Raw genomic sequence first — 22020 nt, 5'->3', positions numbered from 1 at the left:
TCCCAAATCCAAGGTGACCTCTCCTGGATGTGACTGGCCCACCAATGGTCACAGGTGAGCTCCCAGGAGATTCCTGTTACCTAGATGCCTATAAGAAAACAGGGATGGAGCTAGAGAAAGACAGGATAGGGACTGCTAATAAAACTAATCACGGCAAATGCTTAGTTTGTGCGACCTTCGGTGGGTGATTTCATTTCTCTGAGCTTCAGTTTCCTCATCTACACAAAAGATTTGAAAATGGTCCCCACTATATAAAGTTATTGTGAGGAATAAACGAGAAGGCATGCAAAACAGCACATGAAGCTGTATTCTACTGTTTGCAGAGCTCTAGTGTTAGCAGAGCTGTGAAATTAGCCATAAAAAGTGTGGTAGACAGGCTGACAGCTCCCCAAAGATGCCAATATCCTAGTCCCCAGAACCTGGGAATATGTGACCTTATATGGCAAAAGGGACTGTGAAGATGTGAATAGGTCAAGGAGCCTGAGATGGGGTGGTCATTTTGGATTAGCCATCTGAGCCCAATGTCATCAAAAGAGTCCCTATATTTGAAAGAGGGAGGCAGGAGAACCAGAGACAGAGAAGAAGCTGTGGGACAGGAGAGGTCAGAGTGATGCCATCACTGGCTTGAAGATGGAGGAAGGGGCCAGGAGCCAAGGAATGCAGGCAGCCTCTAGATACAGGGGAAGGTAAGGGAATGGATTCTCCACTAGATGCTCTAATAAGAATGCAGCCTGCCAAAAGCCTGCCAACACCCCCATGTTAGCCCAGTGAAACCCACTTCTGACTTATCTCCACAACTATAAATAAATAAATTTGTTTTGTATAAGCTATTACACTTGTGGAATTTGTTACAGTAGCAATAAGAAACTTACGTAAAGAGAAAAAGACTGGTTACATGCAAAACATTCATTTTTCACATTTAATTGAAATTTTATTTTCATGTCACCTCCAGGATTATTTACTTTTCTTCTTAATGATGTCAGATTCTAGCAGGGCCAGGGAAGATTAAGGGTGTCCATCTGAACGATTCACATTTTTCTGTTAGCTCCTGAACCAACAGGCTTTATCCTACTGAAAGATAGGAAATTGCAGGTTGTCTTATAAAATGTCTGGAAAATAGGCCTTTCGATAATCACACTTGTCATATTGGGAGCAGGCAACAGCAGAACAGGGACGAGCAGGAGGGCCTAGAGTCATGCTAGGAAATAGCGCTGGATGCACCACTGGCAAGAAGAAACAAAGGTCAAGTTCAGAGAGGTGAGCCCAGATGAGAAGGGCCTATGAATGTGACTGTTCAAGACAAGGCAGGGAAGGGCAGGCAGATGCTAGTCAAAGAAGACTGGCAGGAACCCAGGAACAGAAATCAGGGTGATCCTAGAAGACCAGGGAGTAGATGATCAAATGGCGAAAGGCTCAGATGTCGGAATGCTACGGCAACATGGAGAAGGGATTTATGCAGAATGAATGTGTTAAAAGCACAGGTCCCACCTGCCATTTCAGCTCCAGACACAGGCAGAAGAGAAAAACGCAAAGGGAGAAAACAAGAGGAAGTTTTGTTAAATATACAAGGGCTCAGAAATCCAGGTCCACCTGCAACAGAGCAGGTTTGAGAGGGTATAGGGGAAAGTGGAGCAGGGAGCAAGTGCCAAGAGCCTGAAGAAGACCATAACCCAGAGCCAGGGTGGGAGAGTAAAGACTCCAACCCAGACATGAGGTAGCATAAAAATGCACAGAGATGCAAATGTTAGGGTGTCAGGAAGAGGGAGCAGGGCACTGAAGGAAAGCCCAGAGTCCTGGGAAATGCCACAAGGAAGCATAGCGAGGATGAGTGCCCACAGAAGCCCAGGAAAAATTCCATCAGATCAGGCCCTTATCTACCGCTTAGCTTGTTGGAAATCTTCTTCTGATTCCTGCAGTAGTTTTTCAGATGTAAGTATATCCTTCCACTGAAATTTCAGGACATGCTTCTTTTCCTTCTGTGGCAAGATTTTCAAGTCAATATGTGTGTTGTTCTAAAGTGGAATCATCGTCTGACCTTCTGATTCCACGAGTCAACTCAACAGATGTCCCAGTGGGCCCCAATAGGTGGTGTCTCTCACTGGGCTCACTGGAAGCAGACTTTGACACATGGAGTGCTTTCAGGAGAAAGGATGTAAAGGACAGAGTGAGAAAAGGTGCTAAGCAAGGATGGGATCACAACTGGACTCAAGCTCCAGCCTGGTTTCACAAGGAGCCACGGAGCATGAAGCATATCCCAGAGTGAATAGTACCTTGTGGTTGAACTACTGTGTCCATCAGTAGTTCAGGGTCAGGGATCGCGAGGCAGAGAGAGGAGGAGGCAGAGAGAAGAGGAAACTTCTTCCTTGACCGAGGGCAGCTCTCTGGGAAAAGGAAGCTGTGAGGCTTTAGCAGCCGACATGCCCACTGCTCTAGGGTTGAGGGCACTTGCTTGAAAAGGGGATCTGTCCAGGACACTGAAAGCATGCATTCCACTTGACACTTTCCTGTCTCTGTCTTCTCCTACAGTAAATTATACATTGGGTTTCCTGAAATCGAATGAGCTACTGCCTTGAGATTTTCTGGCAGTCTGTTTCTAAATCTGCTTTTTTTTTTTTTTTTTACACATGGGGCTGGGAACTGACCTCAGTAGAACACTGGCAACACCAGGTGTGAGCACAGCTGTAATTAAGCACTGCTTCCTATGAAATGTCACTCCATCTCACATGAATAAAGCACTCCATAGCTGAGTCTGATCAACGTTTTGTTCAACTAAACAGGATTTATCTGAGTGTTTATCAAGTAAAAGTCACATTAACAGTTTTGAAGGCTGACTTTGTGCCAGCCACTGTGTTAATGGCTTACATGATAGACTGTTCACTTGATCCTCTTAAAGTCCCTGTCAAAGTTCTTCTCACAGAGTGGTCCCTGAATCCACGGCATCGGCCTCATCTGGGAACTTGTTATAAATGTAAATTTGTAAGATAATTCCAGGGCTGATATCCATTTGGAGATGTTGTTTACTGGGTTGACAGTCTGAGGTTTTTCCCCCTTCCCCATTCTATTATTAATCATGCTGAAAATGTACTCATTATTTTACAAAACAGAAAATGAGAGACTATGGGAGGTATAATTTTTTGCCCAGAGGAATTTATAGGCTGGATTAAGATCATAAAAACAGTAGAAAGAGTAAAACATAAACACTAAGTCTAGCAATGAAATAATGAAATAGTATACTTCATGGAGGAAAACAGGTCTGGCATGGAGACAGAAATGCTCTTAGAAAAATCTAGAGCTGTGGTTCTCAAGATGGGCTGCACTAACATCCCCGGGGAAATTGTTAAAAATGTGAATTCTCAGGCCAGACGTGGTGGCTGATGCCTGTAACCCCAGCACTTTGGGAGGCCGAGGCAGGTGGATCTCCTGAGGTCGGGAGTTCAAGACCAGCCTGACCAACATGGAGAAATCCCATCTCTACTAAAAATACAAAATTAGCCAGGCATGGTGGCACATGCCTATAATCCCAGCTACACAGGAGGCTGAGGCAGGAGAATCACTTTAATCCCGGAGGTGGAGGTTGTGGTGAGCCAAGATCATGTCACTGCATTCCAGCCTGGGCAATAAGAAACTCCATCTCAAAAAACAAAAACAAAAACAAAAAAACTGAAATATCTAGCCCCATCTAATAAATTTCTAGACCTAATGAATCAGGAACTTTGAGAATGCGGCCAGGCCATTTTTGTTTTAACAAACCTTCCTGGGGATTCTGATGTCTGATAAAGTGTGAGATAAGTCCTACTAGTAATTCCTATTTAACAAATAAGGAAACTGAGGCAGAGAGTGGTCAAGCAATAAGCCTTTTAGTAGTACTTCTCTAACTACAGCATACAAACCACCAGGGGATCTTGTTAAAAATGCACATCTTGATTCAGAAGACCTGTAATGGGGATTGGAATTCTTCAGGTCTTGTGGATGCTGCTGGTCCATGAACCTTACTAGGAGGAACACAACCTAGTATCACTTTGCTGAGGGGCTGAGTTAGGATTGGACCCAGGTGATCTGATACCAGACACTGAGACATTAATCACATCACCCATCTGCCATCTAGTACTTAACAGTACACAGTTACACTTAGCAACTCTGTGAAAGTAGGGTAGAGAGTGTAGTGTTCCAGAAACTTACTTTGTTTGTTCAAAGAATATCTAATGCTATCTTGCTGAAAATGACTGCTTCATAGAAAACAGTTTGGGAAATGCTGTGATAGAAGCCCAGATGCCTAGCTTTCTGGAAATCTTGGAAGACCTTAAGTCAGAAATATATACGTAAGAAGGAACAGGGTATCTTCCTACATTCTTGGCTATCAGATTCTACATGTTATTAAGTTATAGCAAACATGGTATACTATTAGGTTGGGGTGAGGTTTCCTTATTCCCACTCTTTCAGTCTAGAACAGTAGTTTCTAAATTTTAATGTGCATCAGAATCACCTAGAGGGTAATTTAGGAGGTCTGGGGTGAGGCTGGATAATTAGCATTTCTAATTGGTTCCCTGGATGATGCTAATTCTGCTGACTTTGCCCTGCGTCTCAAGGACTTAAAAGCAAATGTCCTCTTAAGTCCCTTAAAGGGGCCAAATAATATCACATAACACATGAATGGAAAAATTCCTTAAATCTAAGACCATGCCCCGAGGATGAGCAACTGGTCACTGCACCAATGGTGCCCAGCTAAGAAGCGAGAGGTGTGGCCCCCAAATTCAACCTATACTCCACTGGCAGAGCCAGGAGTGCTGACTACAGCCATGAGACCTGACTGGGCCCCTTTGGAGGGAGGTCACCTTTGTGCCTTGCCCAAGGGTTCTATCTGCATATCAAGCTACATATCCATGGAGGTGCATCTGCCCAGAAGGTGAACCCCTTTTTTTCCCCAATTCATCCATACAGGAGGGATACATGTTCTAAATTGAACAAAGTCATTTTACAGCCTAATCGGTGGTTCTGCTTAATCCCATTTTACGTTCATGTTTCTCTGATTATGGCAACAGTTGCCTTTGAAATCTCTCTTTTTCTTTCCCCTTTTTCATCTGCTTGCCTTGCTCTTTAAAAACAACTCAAATCCCAACTTCCCTTGGCTTACTTTGTTTTGTGTGGATAAGTCAGCTTGGTTTGAGAGCACACACTCCTTGGAAGAATAGGGGCTGTAAGAGCTACACTTTAACGTTCTGTCCCCAGCACAAGCGCATCCTTCCATCCCCAGGCAAGGCAAGACCCCTCTATTTTTAGGAACCACCTAGAGAGGAAGTCAAGAGTTGCACTTGATGCCTCGGAGAGTGCTGTTTCCCTACCACCTGATTATCTATCAAGGTTTCTGTAATGGCCTTGCCATTTTGCAATTCCCCATCCACTCTCCTTTACTGTCATGACATTATTTCCTTCACAAAAAGGTAAGACAAGACTACAAAAATGGCTGTCATTATTTCAGAAAGAGCAGGAAGCCTTGAAATTGACTTGTAACTGGCAGAAGTGGAAACAGTAGTGTCTTTAATAAAAGGAAACCATATCTGGTTTTGCACAACAGATTCTATGCCTGTTTTACAGGAGATATTCTAATGCAGGATTCTGGAAGCCTTCCATGTGCTGGTTTGAACTTCTGGCATCCAAATAAAAAAAATAAGATAAAGATAAAAATATAAAAATAAAATAAAATTAGGCCCAGCATTTCCAGCTGAAATTTGTTCCAATTGCTCCAGGAATTTCCTGGCCAGAAAATATTTAGGTGAAATTCCCACAATTCACTTGTAATGAATATTCTTTTCACTTCTAGTCACACTGCTGCCACAGCATGACATTTGGAAACTTGCTAAAATCTAGCCCACTGATTCTCTTAAGATCACATTTGTACCTTTTTGGCAGCCTCTAAAGAATAGCTTTTGATTATTCTTTATTAAAAGTCAGAAGAAATAGAAGTAGACATAAATCATTTTTGATTAGCTGTGCTGAAACACTACGTACATGGCTGACTGCTCATTTTGGGTTGATTTCTGGGTTTAGAATTCCTGCAAAGAGTCAGGAGGGACCTGGCGTCAGTCCCACAGGGCTTGGTGGGGGACAAAGGAAACTAATGAGAACATCAAACTTTTGCTGCTTGCTGTGTAGTGAATAATAAAGTTCTTTGTCTCTGACCCAGAAGTCTCATGTCTTCTGTCAGCATCTATGCAACTGTGGCAGTTTACCTTGGGAGCCTCCAAATAAGGTAAAATCTTAGGCCCTTCATAGTTATTGATAGACGGTTTCAAGTGGGCAGTAAGATTTTTGTGGAGAGAGCAGTCAGCAACATCAAATCTGAAAAGAGAAGCATAAGGCCTGAGATGCACCCCTTGGCTATAGCAATGAGGAAAGCACTGGGGACATTTACAAGGGCCACTCCTTGGAAGAGGTGGGCACTGAAGAAAGCCTCATTCATGTGTAGACATCACATTTAAAGAATGTAGCTAAGAAGGGGATAAGAGAATTAAGAAGGCAACCGGGGGGTAGGGAGGCAATTCAAAAATAATTCCAAGGGCATTTTTATTTCATTGATCTCACGTAGATTTGAGAAATTAAAACATACTTAAGTATCTAGTTCAGCATAGGTGTGTAAATATATGCTAAATAAAGAAATCTGTTTTTAAATAGAAAGCTTCCTATATAGAAGGAAAGGCTGGAGTGTAACCCAAGGTAACAGGGCCATGAGGTAGGCAAGGAAGAATGAGCCCAGGACTAAAAAAAAGGATCTATGTTCATTCGCATCATGCTGTTGCTGCTCACTGCCTGTGTAATTCCAAGGATATCATCTACCCATCTAAGGCTCAGTCTCCTCATCTATAAATGGGACTACAATCACACCTACCTGAAAGACTGATTATGAGAACTAAATACATCCAATGTGTAAGCACTTAATAAACATCAGCTGTTATGCATAGTATCATTACATTATCATCAATGCTTAGTTGCAGCGCGACCACTAGATTGTCAACAGAAATCCCACACAGAAGGTTCAGAGGCAGGCAGGTAGGAGGAGGAGCTGGTCTCCCAAACACTCACAGCCTCAGAGGCCAGCAGCAGCCCTGCAGGAATGAGGAAACAGGTTTACTGGGCGAACCAGCTGCAGTAAAGACTGAGGAGCCTCCTCAGCTCATCAACCCTGGTGCGGCTGCTGCTATGAGCCTACAGGCTCAGAGCACAGGCAGGAACCTTCTCCTGCCAGATTCAGATCTGCTCCTAGTCCAGTGCATGCAACTTGCCTGAAAACATACACTGTCCCTACAGAGATCTGCACAGGGTGTTTGGACACATGGCTTCATTTCTGAGAGTCTTTCAATGTTATTTGTCACATAAACAACTTGTGGAGCGAATCCTTTGTAGGGAAGCCTGAAAGTCAGCTCCATGGTAGGGCTGACAGACTCTGCTCTGGAGTCCCTGAGGAATTCAAAGAAGGAGCCCCATCCGCCATGCCCCTTGATAAAGGCAGGAGGACACTCTCCTGTCTCTAAACATCCTTCTGGATGAGTAGCGTCTGATGGTGATGATGGGGGTGTGGGAAAAACCTGTGTCCTCACTGTTGGAATTAGCTATGCCAAATCCAGCAAAGGCTTCTTTTCTTATATTTTTTATTTTTATTTTTTTATTATACTTTATGTTCTAGGGTACATGGCTTCTTACTAGGAATATTCTGTAACTGGGAAAAAGTGACCACCTTTCTTTTTTTAGTAGTATTTTGTTTATGTTGGTTTAGTGTATGCATTTTAGATTATTTGGAAAAAACAGAAAAGAATGGCGATGAAAATAAAAAGCATCATAATCTATTATTACAATCAATTAACTGTCTTAATATGTGTTTCATGCAGTTATAGGAGTGTGTATTTATATACGTAAGTATATACAGATTATATATATTTATATACATTATGTATACAAGCATGTATATGTGTATATATTTTTGATAAAGCTTAATATATTAATATTATGTGACTCTATAACTCATCCTTTTCACTTACCTGTTATGAAAATGTTATTAAATATACCTGTATAATCTGATATTTAATGATACCATTCCCTTATTTACTTAATCTCTTTTGCTGAAAATGTAGGTTCTTTCTAGCCTTTTGTCCTACTGAACACACTTGCAGATACATTTTTGTCCTCATCTCTGGATATTTCCTTAGGTAAATTTCCATAAGTAAATTTACTCGTTGGAAAAATACGCACATTTAAGGCTTTAGATATCAACTGCCTAATTATCTTGCAGAAAAGAGGTACCCATTTACATTTCCACTGTGCTACACTTATAATTATGTTGGTATAGTCCCACCTAGTTGTACCCTGAATTTCATTTTTTAAACGGACTCCACAAAACTGTAGACTACTTTGCTTAGTGGCTATTCCCCTTAGAATGCACACCATCTCCTTGCTTGAAAAACTGCTTGCAAAGTTACACGTCTGGATTCCTCAGGCCAATGTATCACATAAGGAATAAGCAAGTTATGACTGAGCCCCTTCCACCACAGACCATGGCATCAGACACTTCACCTCAAGGAGACATGATCCTAGGACAAGAAAAACTTGCTTATAATTTACTATCCTTCTATCATCCTTTTCCCTGATTCACTACAATTGTTCTAGGCTCATGTGTTTGCATTTCTGCATTGGTCTTGTCCATTGATTCTCATGTAGAACTTGAACTGTAATTCCACAAAAGCCAGCACCAACAGATGGGGTCTTCCAAAGACATATAAAGCTTCCAGAGGGGTGCAAAACAAAGGCATTGGCTGGTCCTCCTTTTAACGTGTTAATTTATGATCCAAAACCACTTAAGGAAAAGCAAGCTATAAAGTCCCACTCTACAGAAAGGAAGGCCAGCATTCCATGACACAGGCAACAGGGATTTATCTCAAACTATGAGTCCACTGGCTGCTTTCTAATCATTGTCAGAAAGAAGGGCCACTGCCATACCTGCCATCCTGGAAACAACATCTTCATTTCCCTAAATTACAACTGGCTGATTTGAAAAGTTACCACTTTCAGTAACTTAGCGAAACTCCTCAGCATATCTCAGAAGCTACAGCAGGAAGTAGTACTGCTAAACAGTAGGCCTGCTGTAGCTGTCTTCTAGAGACTCTTTTGGCCATGGTGGGCTTGTTTCATTTGCTTTGGAAATTCTCAGGCTAAGTCACCCCAGCCTTATTATAGGAGGCAGAACAATGGCGAGAGTGCCAGCCAGTCCTCCAGTGCTGGGACACATCTGAAGAAACATCTCATGAGAAACTGGCCACTGCCTTGGCCTGTCTTGGATGGTGGCTGTGATCATCTCTGGGGTGGCAGGTGTCTTGATAGATGCCTTCTTTTTGTAGAAAGATGTTAACCTATGCAATGGTTAATTTTATGAATCAACTTGACTCTAACGGAGTACCCAAATTAAACATTATGTCTGGGTGTGTCTGTGAGGGTATCTGGATGAGATGAGCATTTGAATCAGTGGACTCAGTAAAGTACATGGCCCTCCCCAGCATAGATGGACACCATCCAACCTTTGGAAGAATAGAACAGAAAAGCAGGGGAAGAAGAGTTTGCCCCTTTTGCTTCCTCCCTGGTTGCCTGAGTTGGAATAATGGTCTTCTCCTGAACTTGGACTGGAATTGCACCACTGCCATTCCTGGATCTCCAGCTCGCAGATGGGAGATGATGAGACTTCTCACTTTCCACAGTCACATGAATCAATTCCTTATACTAAGTCCTTTCCTTCCACATAGGAAGGACTTATTATATATGGAAGGAAAAGACTTACTATGGATGGAATTGTTTCCATCTATAAGGAAACACTCATTTAAAAAATACTATATATACACACATATATATTAATATACACTTGCATATATTTTCCTTAATATATTTAATATATTTTATAATATATTATATTTTATATTTTATAAAATTTATAAATATTTTGTTTAATAAGTGCTATATAAAGATTATACATAAATATATATTTTTATATATACATATATTTTAAATATATAAATATATTTATTACATACAATTATATATTTTTATATATTATATATTATGTTATATAATTTATTATATATAATATAACATATATATAATTATGTTATATAACATACTATTATATATGAAAATATATAAAATTATACACATACACACACACACACACACACACACACACACACACAGCTTCTCTGGAGAACCCTGACTAATACAATCTACTTCTAATTACCCTACTGCACATAAGCCTGGACTTACCTAGCCACACAGGTATTTGTCAGAGAGCACAACATAAACTGTGTACCTCCCCATATTTTCTGAAATGTAGATGAGAGAGACAATATTTAGGGAAGTTTCCTTGGAAAAATCGTTACTGAATCTATTCACTTCCCAGATACGTTTCAAGTGCCCCAGGATGGAGACAGATTGGCAGACAGCAGCGGATGCTGCCATATCTTCTTGTCCACTTCATCCCTCTCTCCGCCTTCTCCTCCCCAGACTGCTTTCTCACAGCCGTCATAAGAAACAGGCCTGTGAAACTCACTTGTGTGACCTCAGTAAGACTGTGGTGGGGAAAACTGTTCATTGCATCATACAGTGTTTTCTTTACAGGGACTCCTGGGAACAATTCCTGTCTGGCTTTTGTGTGAACAACAGGTAGAATTTTCCTGAGCAATTGCTTTTTTTTAATCTCACAGACATTGTGAACTGTGTATCTGACGAGTTTCCTTTATTCCACTACTGGTTACAAAGCTGCAGGCTGTATGTGTGACCCACCAGTTAGTAACAGGTGTGCAGAAATGCGGTTTTTGCATTATTACCAGCTCTGTGTATTTTTTCCTTCTATCTGGTGTTGCCTCACTTTTAATTTATGATATCCTGTCATGTTTTATGTCCCATTGAAAGCCACCTGGAAGACGTTTTGTGAAATATGATTTGGTTTACATTGACAAGAAGATAAGACATGGAAGAGCTCCATGTCATGTGTTTCCATCTGTTTTCTTCAAATATTCAATTATGATCTCCTTTAACATCCTCCCACTGACAGACCCAAGGTTCAGGGCATGCAACTCAGAACTGCCACAATAACAATCAGAAAATAATTGGAAAACCCAAACAAAGTTGCTGAAAATATTGTGATGGTCCTGCCTCATTCTCATGACCCACCTGAGGCAATGCCATTGAAATCACACAGCTTCTTGGCAGCCTAATACATCTGAACACTAATTTTAATGAAAAGAGTAAATAACACTACCGAATACTGAGGTGACATGTGGAGGTTTCTTGCGCTCTCCTGTGGTCTGCAAGCGACCTCGGGAAGCAGAAAGAATAGGTATTTCACTCTGCAGTGCTGCTAAGTGGCAAGGATGAACTGTTGGCCCCTAGATGGGCTCTTTACGCCCAAGGATTTTCTAACTGCAGGAAGTGGCTTAAATTCAAGAAGAGAAGTGACAACATGAACTTCCAGCAAAGTGTGTGGAGAGACAGCTAGGCAAAACAATACATGAAAATATGTTTGGTATCATCAGTCCTCAAAGAAATGTAAATTAAAACTACAACGTGCTCCCATTACACACCTATTCAAATACTAAAATTAAAAAGACTGACCATACTGAGTGCTGGTGAGGACATGGAGCAACTAGAACTTTCATAGACTGCTGGTAGGAACGTAAAATGGTACAACCATTTTTTCAAACAGCTCGTTGTTCTTTAAAGTTAAACATATATCTACCAGATGACCCTGCCATTCCACTTCTAATTCACTTTCATACCCAAGAGAAATGAAAGAACATGTCCGTACGAAGACTCACACATGCATGCTCACAGCAACTTCTTTGTAATAGCCAGAAACTGCCAACAACCCAACAGGTATCCATCAACAGGTAGATGGATAAACAAATAGCAGTATATCCATTCTATGACATATTTCTTAGCAAAAAATAATATTGTTACACACAACAACATAAGTATGTTGTAGGAAAGAAGGGTACACACTGCATGCTTCCATTTACATAAAATTCTAGAACATGCAAGCTAATACGTATTGTCAGAAAGCAGATTGGTGGTTGCCTGTGACAGATGGGAGTGGGGAGGTCAGAAGGAAGTGATTATACATGGGAATGGAATTTTGGATGTCATGCATACATTCAATATCTTGATTGTGGTAATACTTTCACATACAAACATATTAAAACTGTATACTTTAAACATCACATCTCAGTTATACCTCAATAAAGCTATTTAGACATTTATGTTTTTGAGAAGGAGTTTTGCTCTGTTGCCCATGCTGGAGTGCACTGGTGCGATCTCAGCTCACTGCAACCTCTGCCTCCCAGGTTCATGTGATTCTCCTGCCTCAGCCTCCCAAGTAGCTGGGATTACAGGCACTCGCCACCACGACCAGCTAATTTTTGTATAGAAATAATTTTTTTAATGTTAAATAACCATAGCCACATGTAGTTAGTGGTTCCTGCACCAAATAGCACAGCTCCAACTTCTGCACTGCTCCAAAAACTTGCTATTTGTGTTGGTATTAATACAAGTATGCTAATGTTCTAACAAGTTATGTTTTAGTTCTGTGTGTCGCCCTCTGTCTCTAACCTCCACTCAAAGAGATCCTTTCTCATCTTTCTTGGAAAGTAGCATGAATTAGCAGAAATAACAGGAAGGCAAATTCAAGCTTAAAACACTTCCCTGATGGACTTTACTAATGGACTTATTTAACCAAAGAACAGACAGATTGTTTATTTTAGTGAAAAATTCCCATAAAGAGCAACTCTCTAATTTGACCCAGATGTACTAGTCAATCACTGGATATCCAAGAACCTTCCAGTTAAGATTACATGACAACCACATATCCAGAACCTAAGATATTCCGTTTGCCTTAGCCCTAGTAATCTACAATTAAAAGACAAAGTTTGTTAGAGGGTAGTTGGAAAAGGTCACAGTTACAAATTCCAGTTATAGAACTTTGAGGTTGTGGTCTCGGTTTCTGCATGTATGAAACGGTTATACCAATGCCTGCCTAGCAGAATTGCAGTTAAGATTTAACAAGATCATAGATGCAGGGCACCATCAAAGGAACAGAAGTACTTTAAAAATATCCCTTCCCCTTACACAGCAAACCCTTCACCACAGCACACACTTTCTTCCCTTATCAAGGGAGAAGGCAGCATTGTTAGCCCAAGCTGCCCCATTTTGTAAACCTCTGCCATTTTGCAAATGCTGGTTAGAGCAGAAAATTCCACTGGGGCTCAGGCCATGAGACACATCCTGCCAGACAAGTCCCAGATTTAACCGCCTGACCCCAGGAAACTCCTTGCTTATCAGCAGCTGACCACACCACCCACCCCATCTCACAAGCCCAGACCTCTCCCACCTGGACCTATAATTACCCCAGTTTGTAAGCAGGGGCGGGCTCCAGTGCTAGCTGGTGTCCCCCTCCTCAGGTCTTTGTTCAATACACTTGTGTTGCCATAGAGCTGCTTCCTTCCATTCCTTCTTTTCCCTTTCTCATCCTAACAAGTCCTAGCAGAGGCTTCTGTCACGCTTACCTGGAGCCAAAGCTTGTCATGCTGAGACCACTTCCCACCAGCAATGCACTGAAATGTGGCATTCTGCCCCACATTCACCTCCACGTTTTGCAGTCGCAGAAAATGAGGTGCTTTTCCTAAGAGAGAAACCAAAGAACACATAAGAATGAGATTCAGCAGCCTGCACCACTTCCCTGTTGGTGGATGGCAGCTCAGGATGGGCACCGGGCAGGGTGGAATTGGGACTTGAGAAGTGGTCCAGCTCAGCGAAGAGTTCACTGATCGCTTATTATGAGTCTGGCACTGTTCGAACTTTACACGCAGTATCTCACTGAAACCTCACAAAAATCCATGAAGGGGACAGTATTACCATTTCACAGATCAGAAAATCAAGGCTCTGAGGGTTTACATCATCATTTGGCACAGACATACATCCAGAGGGTGAGGGAATCAGGATGTGAATTTAGATCTCTGTGTCCTATTACTAGCTGCTATGCAATGTTGCTCTGTGAAATTGGCACACACATGCCTAGAATATACCCAAATTGATCATTCTTCTGGGGCTGGCATTGCACAAAAGGTGAAACTATGACACTGAAAGAAGAAAAATTGGGGGGCAGGAGGAGTGTAGATATTCATGATAGGTGATGCTTTCCTGTAACCTCAAGAAGCAAAAAAAAGAAAGCTGCAGTGAAGCACCTTTGGGCCTGATACCTGTATGCTTGGCCTGGGTGATGATGCTGATGAGGAAGATGATGAGGAAGACAAAGAATGGAAGAGGGAGGAAAAGAAAAGGAAAACACTAGTAGCTGTCATTCTTAGCGCTTGCTCTGTGATAAGTACCACATGAAGTGTCTCTCTGCAGTAACTCACCTAACCCAATGCAGTCAGTAGTGTTATTTTCTCTATTTCACAGTGAATGAACGGAGGCACAGAGAATTCTAGAAATGTGCCCAATGTCACAAGACCCCAGAGTCTTACTCTGTGATGGTGCTTTCTGAGCATGAGAGGGAGCATTGATTCTAGGGACTGGACATAACAGGGAAAAGGTCTTTCAAATGAAAATCAGAGTGTGTATGAGTAGACACTCTTCGTGTTAAGTCTACATTTTATATTGAGTAACCTGGGTCCATCTCTTTCCTTTTTTGTGGAGAAGGGTTCTCACCTACCTGCACTCTACAAATAATAACATAAGTAACAGCTCTCCATCGGCTGATAACTTGTATCTAGAAGGACTGGTTTCTTCATTGAGGCACAATGAAGAATCTCTATGCCATCAATCAAATCAGTGATGAACTGGGACCACCCCCAGAACGGAAACAAATGGAGAGTTAGGAGAGGATCAAGGAGGTTTAACAGGAGGCTTTGGCCATCTTTCTAGAGGGAGTCAAATACACAGAGAGGCAAATAGTAACAATAATGTCATTTACTGAGAGCTCCTACAATGCCAGGTACTATGATAAATGCTTTGCATGCTCTATCTAACTTAACTTCATGACCTTCCTATAAAGCAGACACTATTATGATTTCCCTGTTAGGCAGAAATCAACGCTCAGCAAGTTTAATGTGCTGAAAGCTCCACAGCACTAGTGAAAGACAGAAACAGAATTGAATCCAGGTCCACTTTAGCCCCAGACTCAGCATTTAACAAGCAGCTATGCTCCCTTGCCTTCTGGGCACTGGGAATGAGGATGGTGTCTCCAGATAGACTCCAGGGTCTGCAGAAGGGGCTCCCAGTCAGGGCTGTGCTGCTGGTTCAGGTTTCTTTCCATGCTCCCAAATATTTTATTAAAAGTGACCACTTTCCTTGCTATTTTTCCTTGATTTGAATTATTTTGTCTACCTATCTGTGTCAGCACCTATAAAAATCAGCAAAAGCCAAGAATCTTGGAACAATTAGGCAGACTTCTTGGGAGAGCACTGGGCAGGGTGGAATTGGTGCTTGAGAAGTGGCCTGGCTCAGTGAAGAGTTCATGTATCACTTAGGATGACTCTGACACTGTATGAAGAACTTGACACGTCGTATCTCACGGAAACCCCCAGAAAAATCCAGGAAGTGGGCAGTATCCCCATTTCCCCAATGTACTTTCGCTCAGGTTTTTAAACTAATGACAGCAGCTCAGAGACCCCTCAGGCTACCTTTGAACCACCATGGCTGGCGTGGTGTCAAGGACCCAAGGCCCAGGGAAAACCACTTCTATGGGCTTTTCAGAGTTGAAAATTCCTGCATCTAGTCAACTTGACAAATGCCATGCTGCTTCGATTGTCTGAAATTGTTTCCTTTTGGCTCTCCTGTATAATTTTATAAAGTTATTTTTGGAACTATCAGTTCAAGTCCATTCTTGAAGTGGAAATATAGTGAACCTTGTAAGTCTGTTCATACCACAGGTTTAAAGGGGGAGTGAACACATCCACCCCAGGTGGGAAGGGAGTGCAGAGTCTTAGCTCCAATGCCGGGAAACTCTGTGTTTGGTTTTACAAAGAAACGCTCTTCCCTTACCCTTCGAGAAAATGGTTTAACCTCTGGGATACAATTAGCAATGAATCTTCTCTGGATCAATGTCCCCAGCATGCCTCTGACTCCTCTCCACTTCCTCCTTCTTAGCAACAGACCTTTCACCTTGATTCTTTCATCTTCAATTCCTCTTCTTCCCTCCCTTCTAGGTTCAGTGGTAGAGAGTTTAGATGTTTAATGCCTCCTAGTGTGAATATTCTAGGCAAATACTGGCGATTTACCGCAGAGATTATGAACGCATGCACCTACAAGAGCCAGTTAAGTAAATTGATAAAGTTGTTCAGCTGTAAAACAGAACAAAAATACCACTTCCTTGCCCCATCTTTTATTTTCCCACTTTGGATAGAGACTTGAGAAAAATAAACATTTATTTATATAAGAAAAGCAATGTTGCAAGCACAATAACAACTGGCATCCACCAGTAGCCTTAGCACTGGGGAGACAATAGGAGTGGTGAGGACTGGAGGGAAATGGAGAGAGACTCTGCGTCCCACTGAAACGGGGCAGCTCCTACTTAAATTCAGCAGAGGTCGGCCAGGCATGCATGCTTTGTACAGGGGTGTCAAACATCTGATTTCTCAAGGCCAGTAAGAAATCCAGACTTTACATGAAGTCTCTCACTCTAAACTCAACATGTTATTAAAACACAATACAGGATTAACAAAACATGTGGGCAGGCAGGCTCTATCAATTTGCGGTCTCTGATATGTAGCTCCTATGTAAGTCATTTGCAACAATTTCCACTAGCCAGTCTCACCCGATCCAGCCCCATACATGCAGGAACGCCCCCACCACTCCATGCAGTACGCTGTGGGCATCACATGAAGGCCAGCCCCAATTGCAGTTCCCAGCACAGGAGCTGATCTAGACCACTCTCTTCTTGTTCAGGACCCTTGTCTCTGCTCCTTGGGGCTCTGGGTCATCCTCGGCTCATGACAGGCGGTGCTCTCTGGGGATTGTGCTTATGTGGAGGACCTGTTCGGTCCTCTTCCCTGTGTTCCTGGCTTCTCTGACCCTCCTTCTTCCATGCCCTCACACAGCCTGCCCATCAGCCACAGGCTCTCCCAACTGTCGCCTTCCCCCAGCATCTGCTGCTCTGGGAGAGAACTTATACTCCACCAGCTTCAACTCACTCACCTTCAGCCAAACACGGTTGACCTTTGTACCCAGGTCAGCCATCAGCTCGTGGTTCTAAGCATTTCCTACTCACTCCGCACTAAGACCCAATTCTGCCCAGATTGGGTGCCACTGAATGGGCTTAACAGAAGACTGGCTGTGCATTTGGGGCAAAAACGCCTTGACGTTGGTGACATTTAGACTCCTGCAGATGTCAGTGCAGCATCTGAAGACATATTATTGTGCCCTTTATCTTGCTCTTTAAACCTGCCAGTGCTCAGTAGGAAGCCACACAATTGTGGAGAAAGCCCAGTACACACATTAGAAACATGCTGCAGACACTCTGTGGGCTCAGGGACGTGGCCCCACAAGATTGTGAGGGGGAAAGAAAAGTCAACTTAGAAGCTAGAAACTTTGAAACAGACTGGAATAATCATACTGACATTTATGGTACACAGTTATAACTGCCTTGGCCCTGCTAATGGCTAACACTGAGAAACAGCAGCAGAGGGTAAGTAAGGCTGGAATACTTTTAGAACAACACAAAAATGTTAAATGGGCTATAAAATATAGATGAGAGGTTTCCATTTGTAAGAGAAAATAATTTCCTTTGAGTATTATGCCTGTCTTTTGCTTACTGTTTTGGGAGCTTGGAGGCGATTATCTACAGTTCTAATTTCAGTGCCAATCAATGGAAGATACAATTGCAAATCAGTCACTCGCTCTCTGGAACTTTTGGAATATTTAGTGGAATCACTTATTGATAAACTCTGACCATATGTTAACAGAAAATATGTTTCAGAGGACAGAAGGGGAGAATTAAAAAGACTTCATGTCCACTGGCTTTTTTGAATTGAATGCATATATTTCAATATAGTTAAATTTTTAACCATCTATGAGCAAAGTCATAAATTCTAAGACTGGAGGTTGGGGAAAAGCACCATTAGCCTAAAGGGGAGTTCAGAAGCTACTATCCAGTTGCATAACAGGTAATCCCTGTAAGCAGCCCCTGGGGCCCATAGCTGGCTCCTCACAAGGCAGCCTGCTCAGTTCTTCCCCGGCTCGCACCACCTTGCTTAAGCTAGAAATCTGTGAGTGCGCCATGTCTGAGGCCTGACTCCTAATCCAATTCATCAGATGAGACCAGTTGGCTCTGCCTCCTAAATGGGTCTCTAATCTGTGCACCTCTGGCCACCTCTATGCTCTATGTTTCTTCATTGTCCTGCTTATCATTTGTCATGGTCTGAACTGGGCCTCCCCCAGATTTATCTTTTGATATACGACCCTAACCCCCAGTGTCTCAAATATATTGAGCAGCAGGGCCTTTGAAGATGTGATTAAATTAAAATGAGCCCTTTAGGGAAAGCCCTAATCCAATCCAATCTGACCAGTATTCTCAACAGAGAAGGACATGTGAATGCACAGAGAGACACCAAGGGACTGTGAGTACAGATGAATGACCATGTGAGGCCTCAGCAAGAAGATAGCCACTTGCAAGCAAAGAAAGAGCCTCAGGAGAAACTCGCGCTGCCAACACCTTAATTTTGGACTGCCAGCCTCCAGAACTGTGAGAAAATAAAATACATTTAAGTTGCTTAAGCCATCCAGTCTGAGGGGTTTTGTTACGGCAGCTTTAGCAAACTAACACACCGTCTGTGCATATAATTATATAATCACATTATATAATTATAAATGTATATATTATATATAAATGTAAATTATATAATTATATTATGTATTTATATATTATAACTTACATTTATATAATACATACTTCTATGTCATTCTATATTCTATATTCAATATCATACTTGTATAATAATTATATAATATATAGATTATAATAATATAATCATATAATTACTTTGTTTTGTTTCAGCCTCCTTCCCTTCAACAGAAGTCCATGAAGACAGACAGTCAATCTGTCTTTCTCACTCCCACAAACCCAGAATGGTGCCTGACATGGAGCTCATGCTCAATAAATACTTGTTGGATGATGAATGGATGTCTCTCAACCACCCTGGTGCAGGCCACCACCACCTCTTGCATGGCTCCAGAACTTTCTTCCTCCTAGGTTTCCTGACATCTTCTTTATGGTCCTTCAACACAGAGCAGCCCAAGTGACCCTTCTCCAGCAGCACTCCCTGCAGCAGAGCCTCCCTGCACTTAGACAAACATTTAAACTACTCACCATGATGCCCAAGGTCCAGGCTTTCCTGCCCAACATTTGCCCTAACCACTTTCTCCTGTGCTCCGTATGCTCAGGACATGCTGGCAGCATCAAGCCAACTCCCTGTGCAAGACCTCTGCAATCGTTGTCACCTCTGCCTGAAGCACCCCTCCCGCAAATCACTAGACTGTGAACTCCTTCCTGTGATTTGAGTCCCAGCTCAGGTCACATTTTCAAAGATATCTCCTCTGACCACTAAATCCAAGAAGCCCTCCCATATCCCAGACACCCACACTTATTATATCCACAGGACTTTTCACTATCTGAAATTTTGGGTTACTTAATATTACTGATTTAGTGACTTTCTTTCCATTGCCTCTCCTGCTAATCAAACACCATGAGTACAAGGACCTAACCTTTCTTAGTCACTTAAGTATCACCGTGCCTAGGAAAGTTCTTAACACATAGCTGACATACGCACTTGCTGAAAGAAAGAATAAAAACCTGGGCTAGGTATGGACTGAGCACTGCTCCTTAGGAAAGTGACTTTGCTAGGCCCTACTCAACTCCACATGATTCATAAGCTGTGGATATACCTCAGGCATTATATACACTGCCAGTATTTGTCCAGATAGTGAAGTGAATTTTTTCCAAATCCAGCCACTCCTATGGGGTCTTCACATAGTGGTTTCTGGGAAGTTTATGCTTAAGCTGCCTCAACACTGAGATTGAACCCAACAGAAGCACATTATGTGGACATAAAGCCAGGATCATGCCTTTCTGAGTTATATCCCATGGTCCATTTGCTGGGTAACTGGCTCTCAGCAATTTCATAACCACGCAACCCACACCCCTCTGCAGGAGGAGGCTGAGGTTGTCAGGAGAATTCTAACTTCGGGAGCAGCCCCAGTGAAAGGACAATTTCAAGAGGACTCATGAGACTTTGGGGGGTGGACAGTCATTCCAGTGCCCTCCACAGAACCCTCTCCCATGGATATTTATCAAAGAGAATGGTACATATGCTTGTGACAGCAAACCATGGTCAGTGCTTGGAGGTAAGGCAGAGCTTTTACTACTTTGGGCTTGAAGGTAGTTACGACTTGACAGGTAGTTACGGCTTGACAGGTGTCAAGGTTGGGCATCAGGATGGAAGTGAAAACTCCCATTAGAGCACAAAGTTCTGGGATCCAGGTAGCAAGACTCATGCTATTTTCCCCTGGGAAAAGCCAGCTGTCACCCACTAGAAAGACAAAGTCCAAGCATCCAGCACAAGGTAAGAAGCAGGAACACAGGTAGATGTGGCAGAGGCAAGCATGCTCTGAGTGGATGGGATGTAGGCAGGGAATGAGGAAGACAGAAGGCATGTTTCAGAGAGACTACCTTGAAACTGGAGGTGGTGCAAGGTTGAGCGCATGCAATTAAATGGACCACAGGTAGCGTTGACATCTCCCAACACAGTTGCCCAGTCTTAGACCAAAGATCGTTCTCCAATGAGCAGCTGATGCTGACCCCCATGAGTCCAGGGTGGTGAGTATTTCACCCTGGGGAAGGAGATTCATATGCCTATCTACTACATAAACCATGCATAGCTGGGGGGATTTCTGGGATCCTCTTCACATGAAGTCTGGGTCAACAGAAACATTTCCTCAGGCATGACTGAATGACAGACCCATCTGAGAAATTCTAAAAGACTCAGGAAGTAACCCAGAGGGTAGGGACTCTCAGCCAGTGCAACGAAGAGCCCAGTAGCATATCAGCATTCCTAAGATACGAGTTGCTTCTTGGGAAAGAGGATCTGTCCTGCACAGGACCCAGAGTTTCTCAAAATAACGTTCAGAACTTGTAATGTGTTCCAAATTCCTTCAGAGAAGGGGCTCTAAGACAATGAGTCAGACAATGGCATTCTAGTGCCAGGCAGAGGGAGGGAAGTTACATCTGAGGGTCTGACAAATTCATTGCAGCAGAAATGGAAAGTCATTTCAATTAAAGCAACATGGATGAGGCTGAAATCAGAATAGTCCCTAAATGGGAGGATTGAGAAGCACATAAGGAAAGGAGGACCCATGATGTCTCTGGAGGCAGCAGCAAACTGCACCACAGCCCAAAGCACGACACATGGCCATATGGGAGGAGTGGAGAGAGCCTACAGGGGATTACCTAGAACTGGATGGCTGCCGAGAAACTACTGGGAATCTCCAATCTGTAGAACACTAACAAACTCGTGGGCCTGGCATCCCAGCTACCCCTCCCAGGGGCTGTCATAATCTCCATGCAAATCAGTTTTATTTCAGTCCCCCCAACCAAATGTCACTGGGTATGATGTCATCTCAACTACCTGTACTCAGGACTTACGGCCTCCGAGATTTAGCAAACCCAGAAACCACATCTCCCTGCTGAAAAACGTTCCAATGTCTGAGACTAAATATGGCAAAGAAGTGGATGGGTATGAAGGAGTGGCACGCCTTTGAGGACTCTTGACGCTGTACCATAAGTACTAACCACTATGAGAAATCTCCCTCTATGCCTACACGGAGCTGATGAGTATATTTAAAATTATTTTAAAAGAATTAATAGCTTCAGGGTACTTTTCTCTGTAAGTGCTAATTTGCTCAGTGTTTTAGTGGTGTTCTTTATTTTTTAAAAGACAATTG

General features: G+C 42.6%; 1 protein-coding gene across 15 annotated transcripts in view; it reads right to left on the bottom strand.

Annotated features, from left to right (window-relative positions):
- Positions 1 to 22020, bottom strand: part of PTPRT (protein tyrosine phosphatase receptor type T) — a 1114373-nt gene that overhangs the window by 680339 nt on the left and 412014 nt on the right. For all 15 annotated transcript variants that reach the window (XM_008017080.3, XM_037983051.2, XM_037983053.2 and 12 more), the window contains exon 5: positions 13590 to 13705. In XM_008017080.3, coding sequence (XP_008015271.3) covers positions 13590 to 13705 — 116 coding nt within the window. The remainder of the gene's footprint in view (positions 1 to 13589; positions 13706 to 22020) is intronic.

This window comes from Chlorocebus sabaeus, chromosome 2 (genome assembly GCF_047675955.1).
Source record: "Chlorocebus sabaeus isolate Y175 chromosome 2, mChlSab1.0.hap1, whole genome shotgun sequence".
Taxonomy (NCBI): domain Eukaryota; kingdom Metazoa; phylum Chordata; class Mammalia; order Primates; family Cercopithecidae; genus Chlorocebus; species Chlorocebus sabaeus.
The sequence above is the reverse complement of the archived record's forward strand: the minus strand, read 5'-3'. Positions and strand labels throughout refer to the sequence as shown.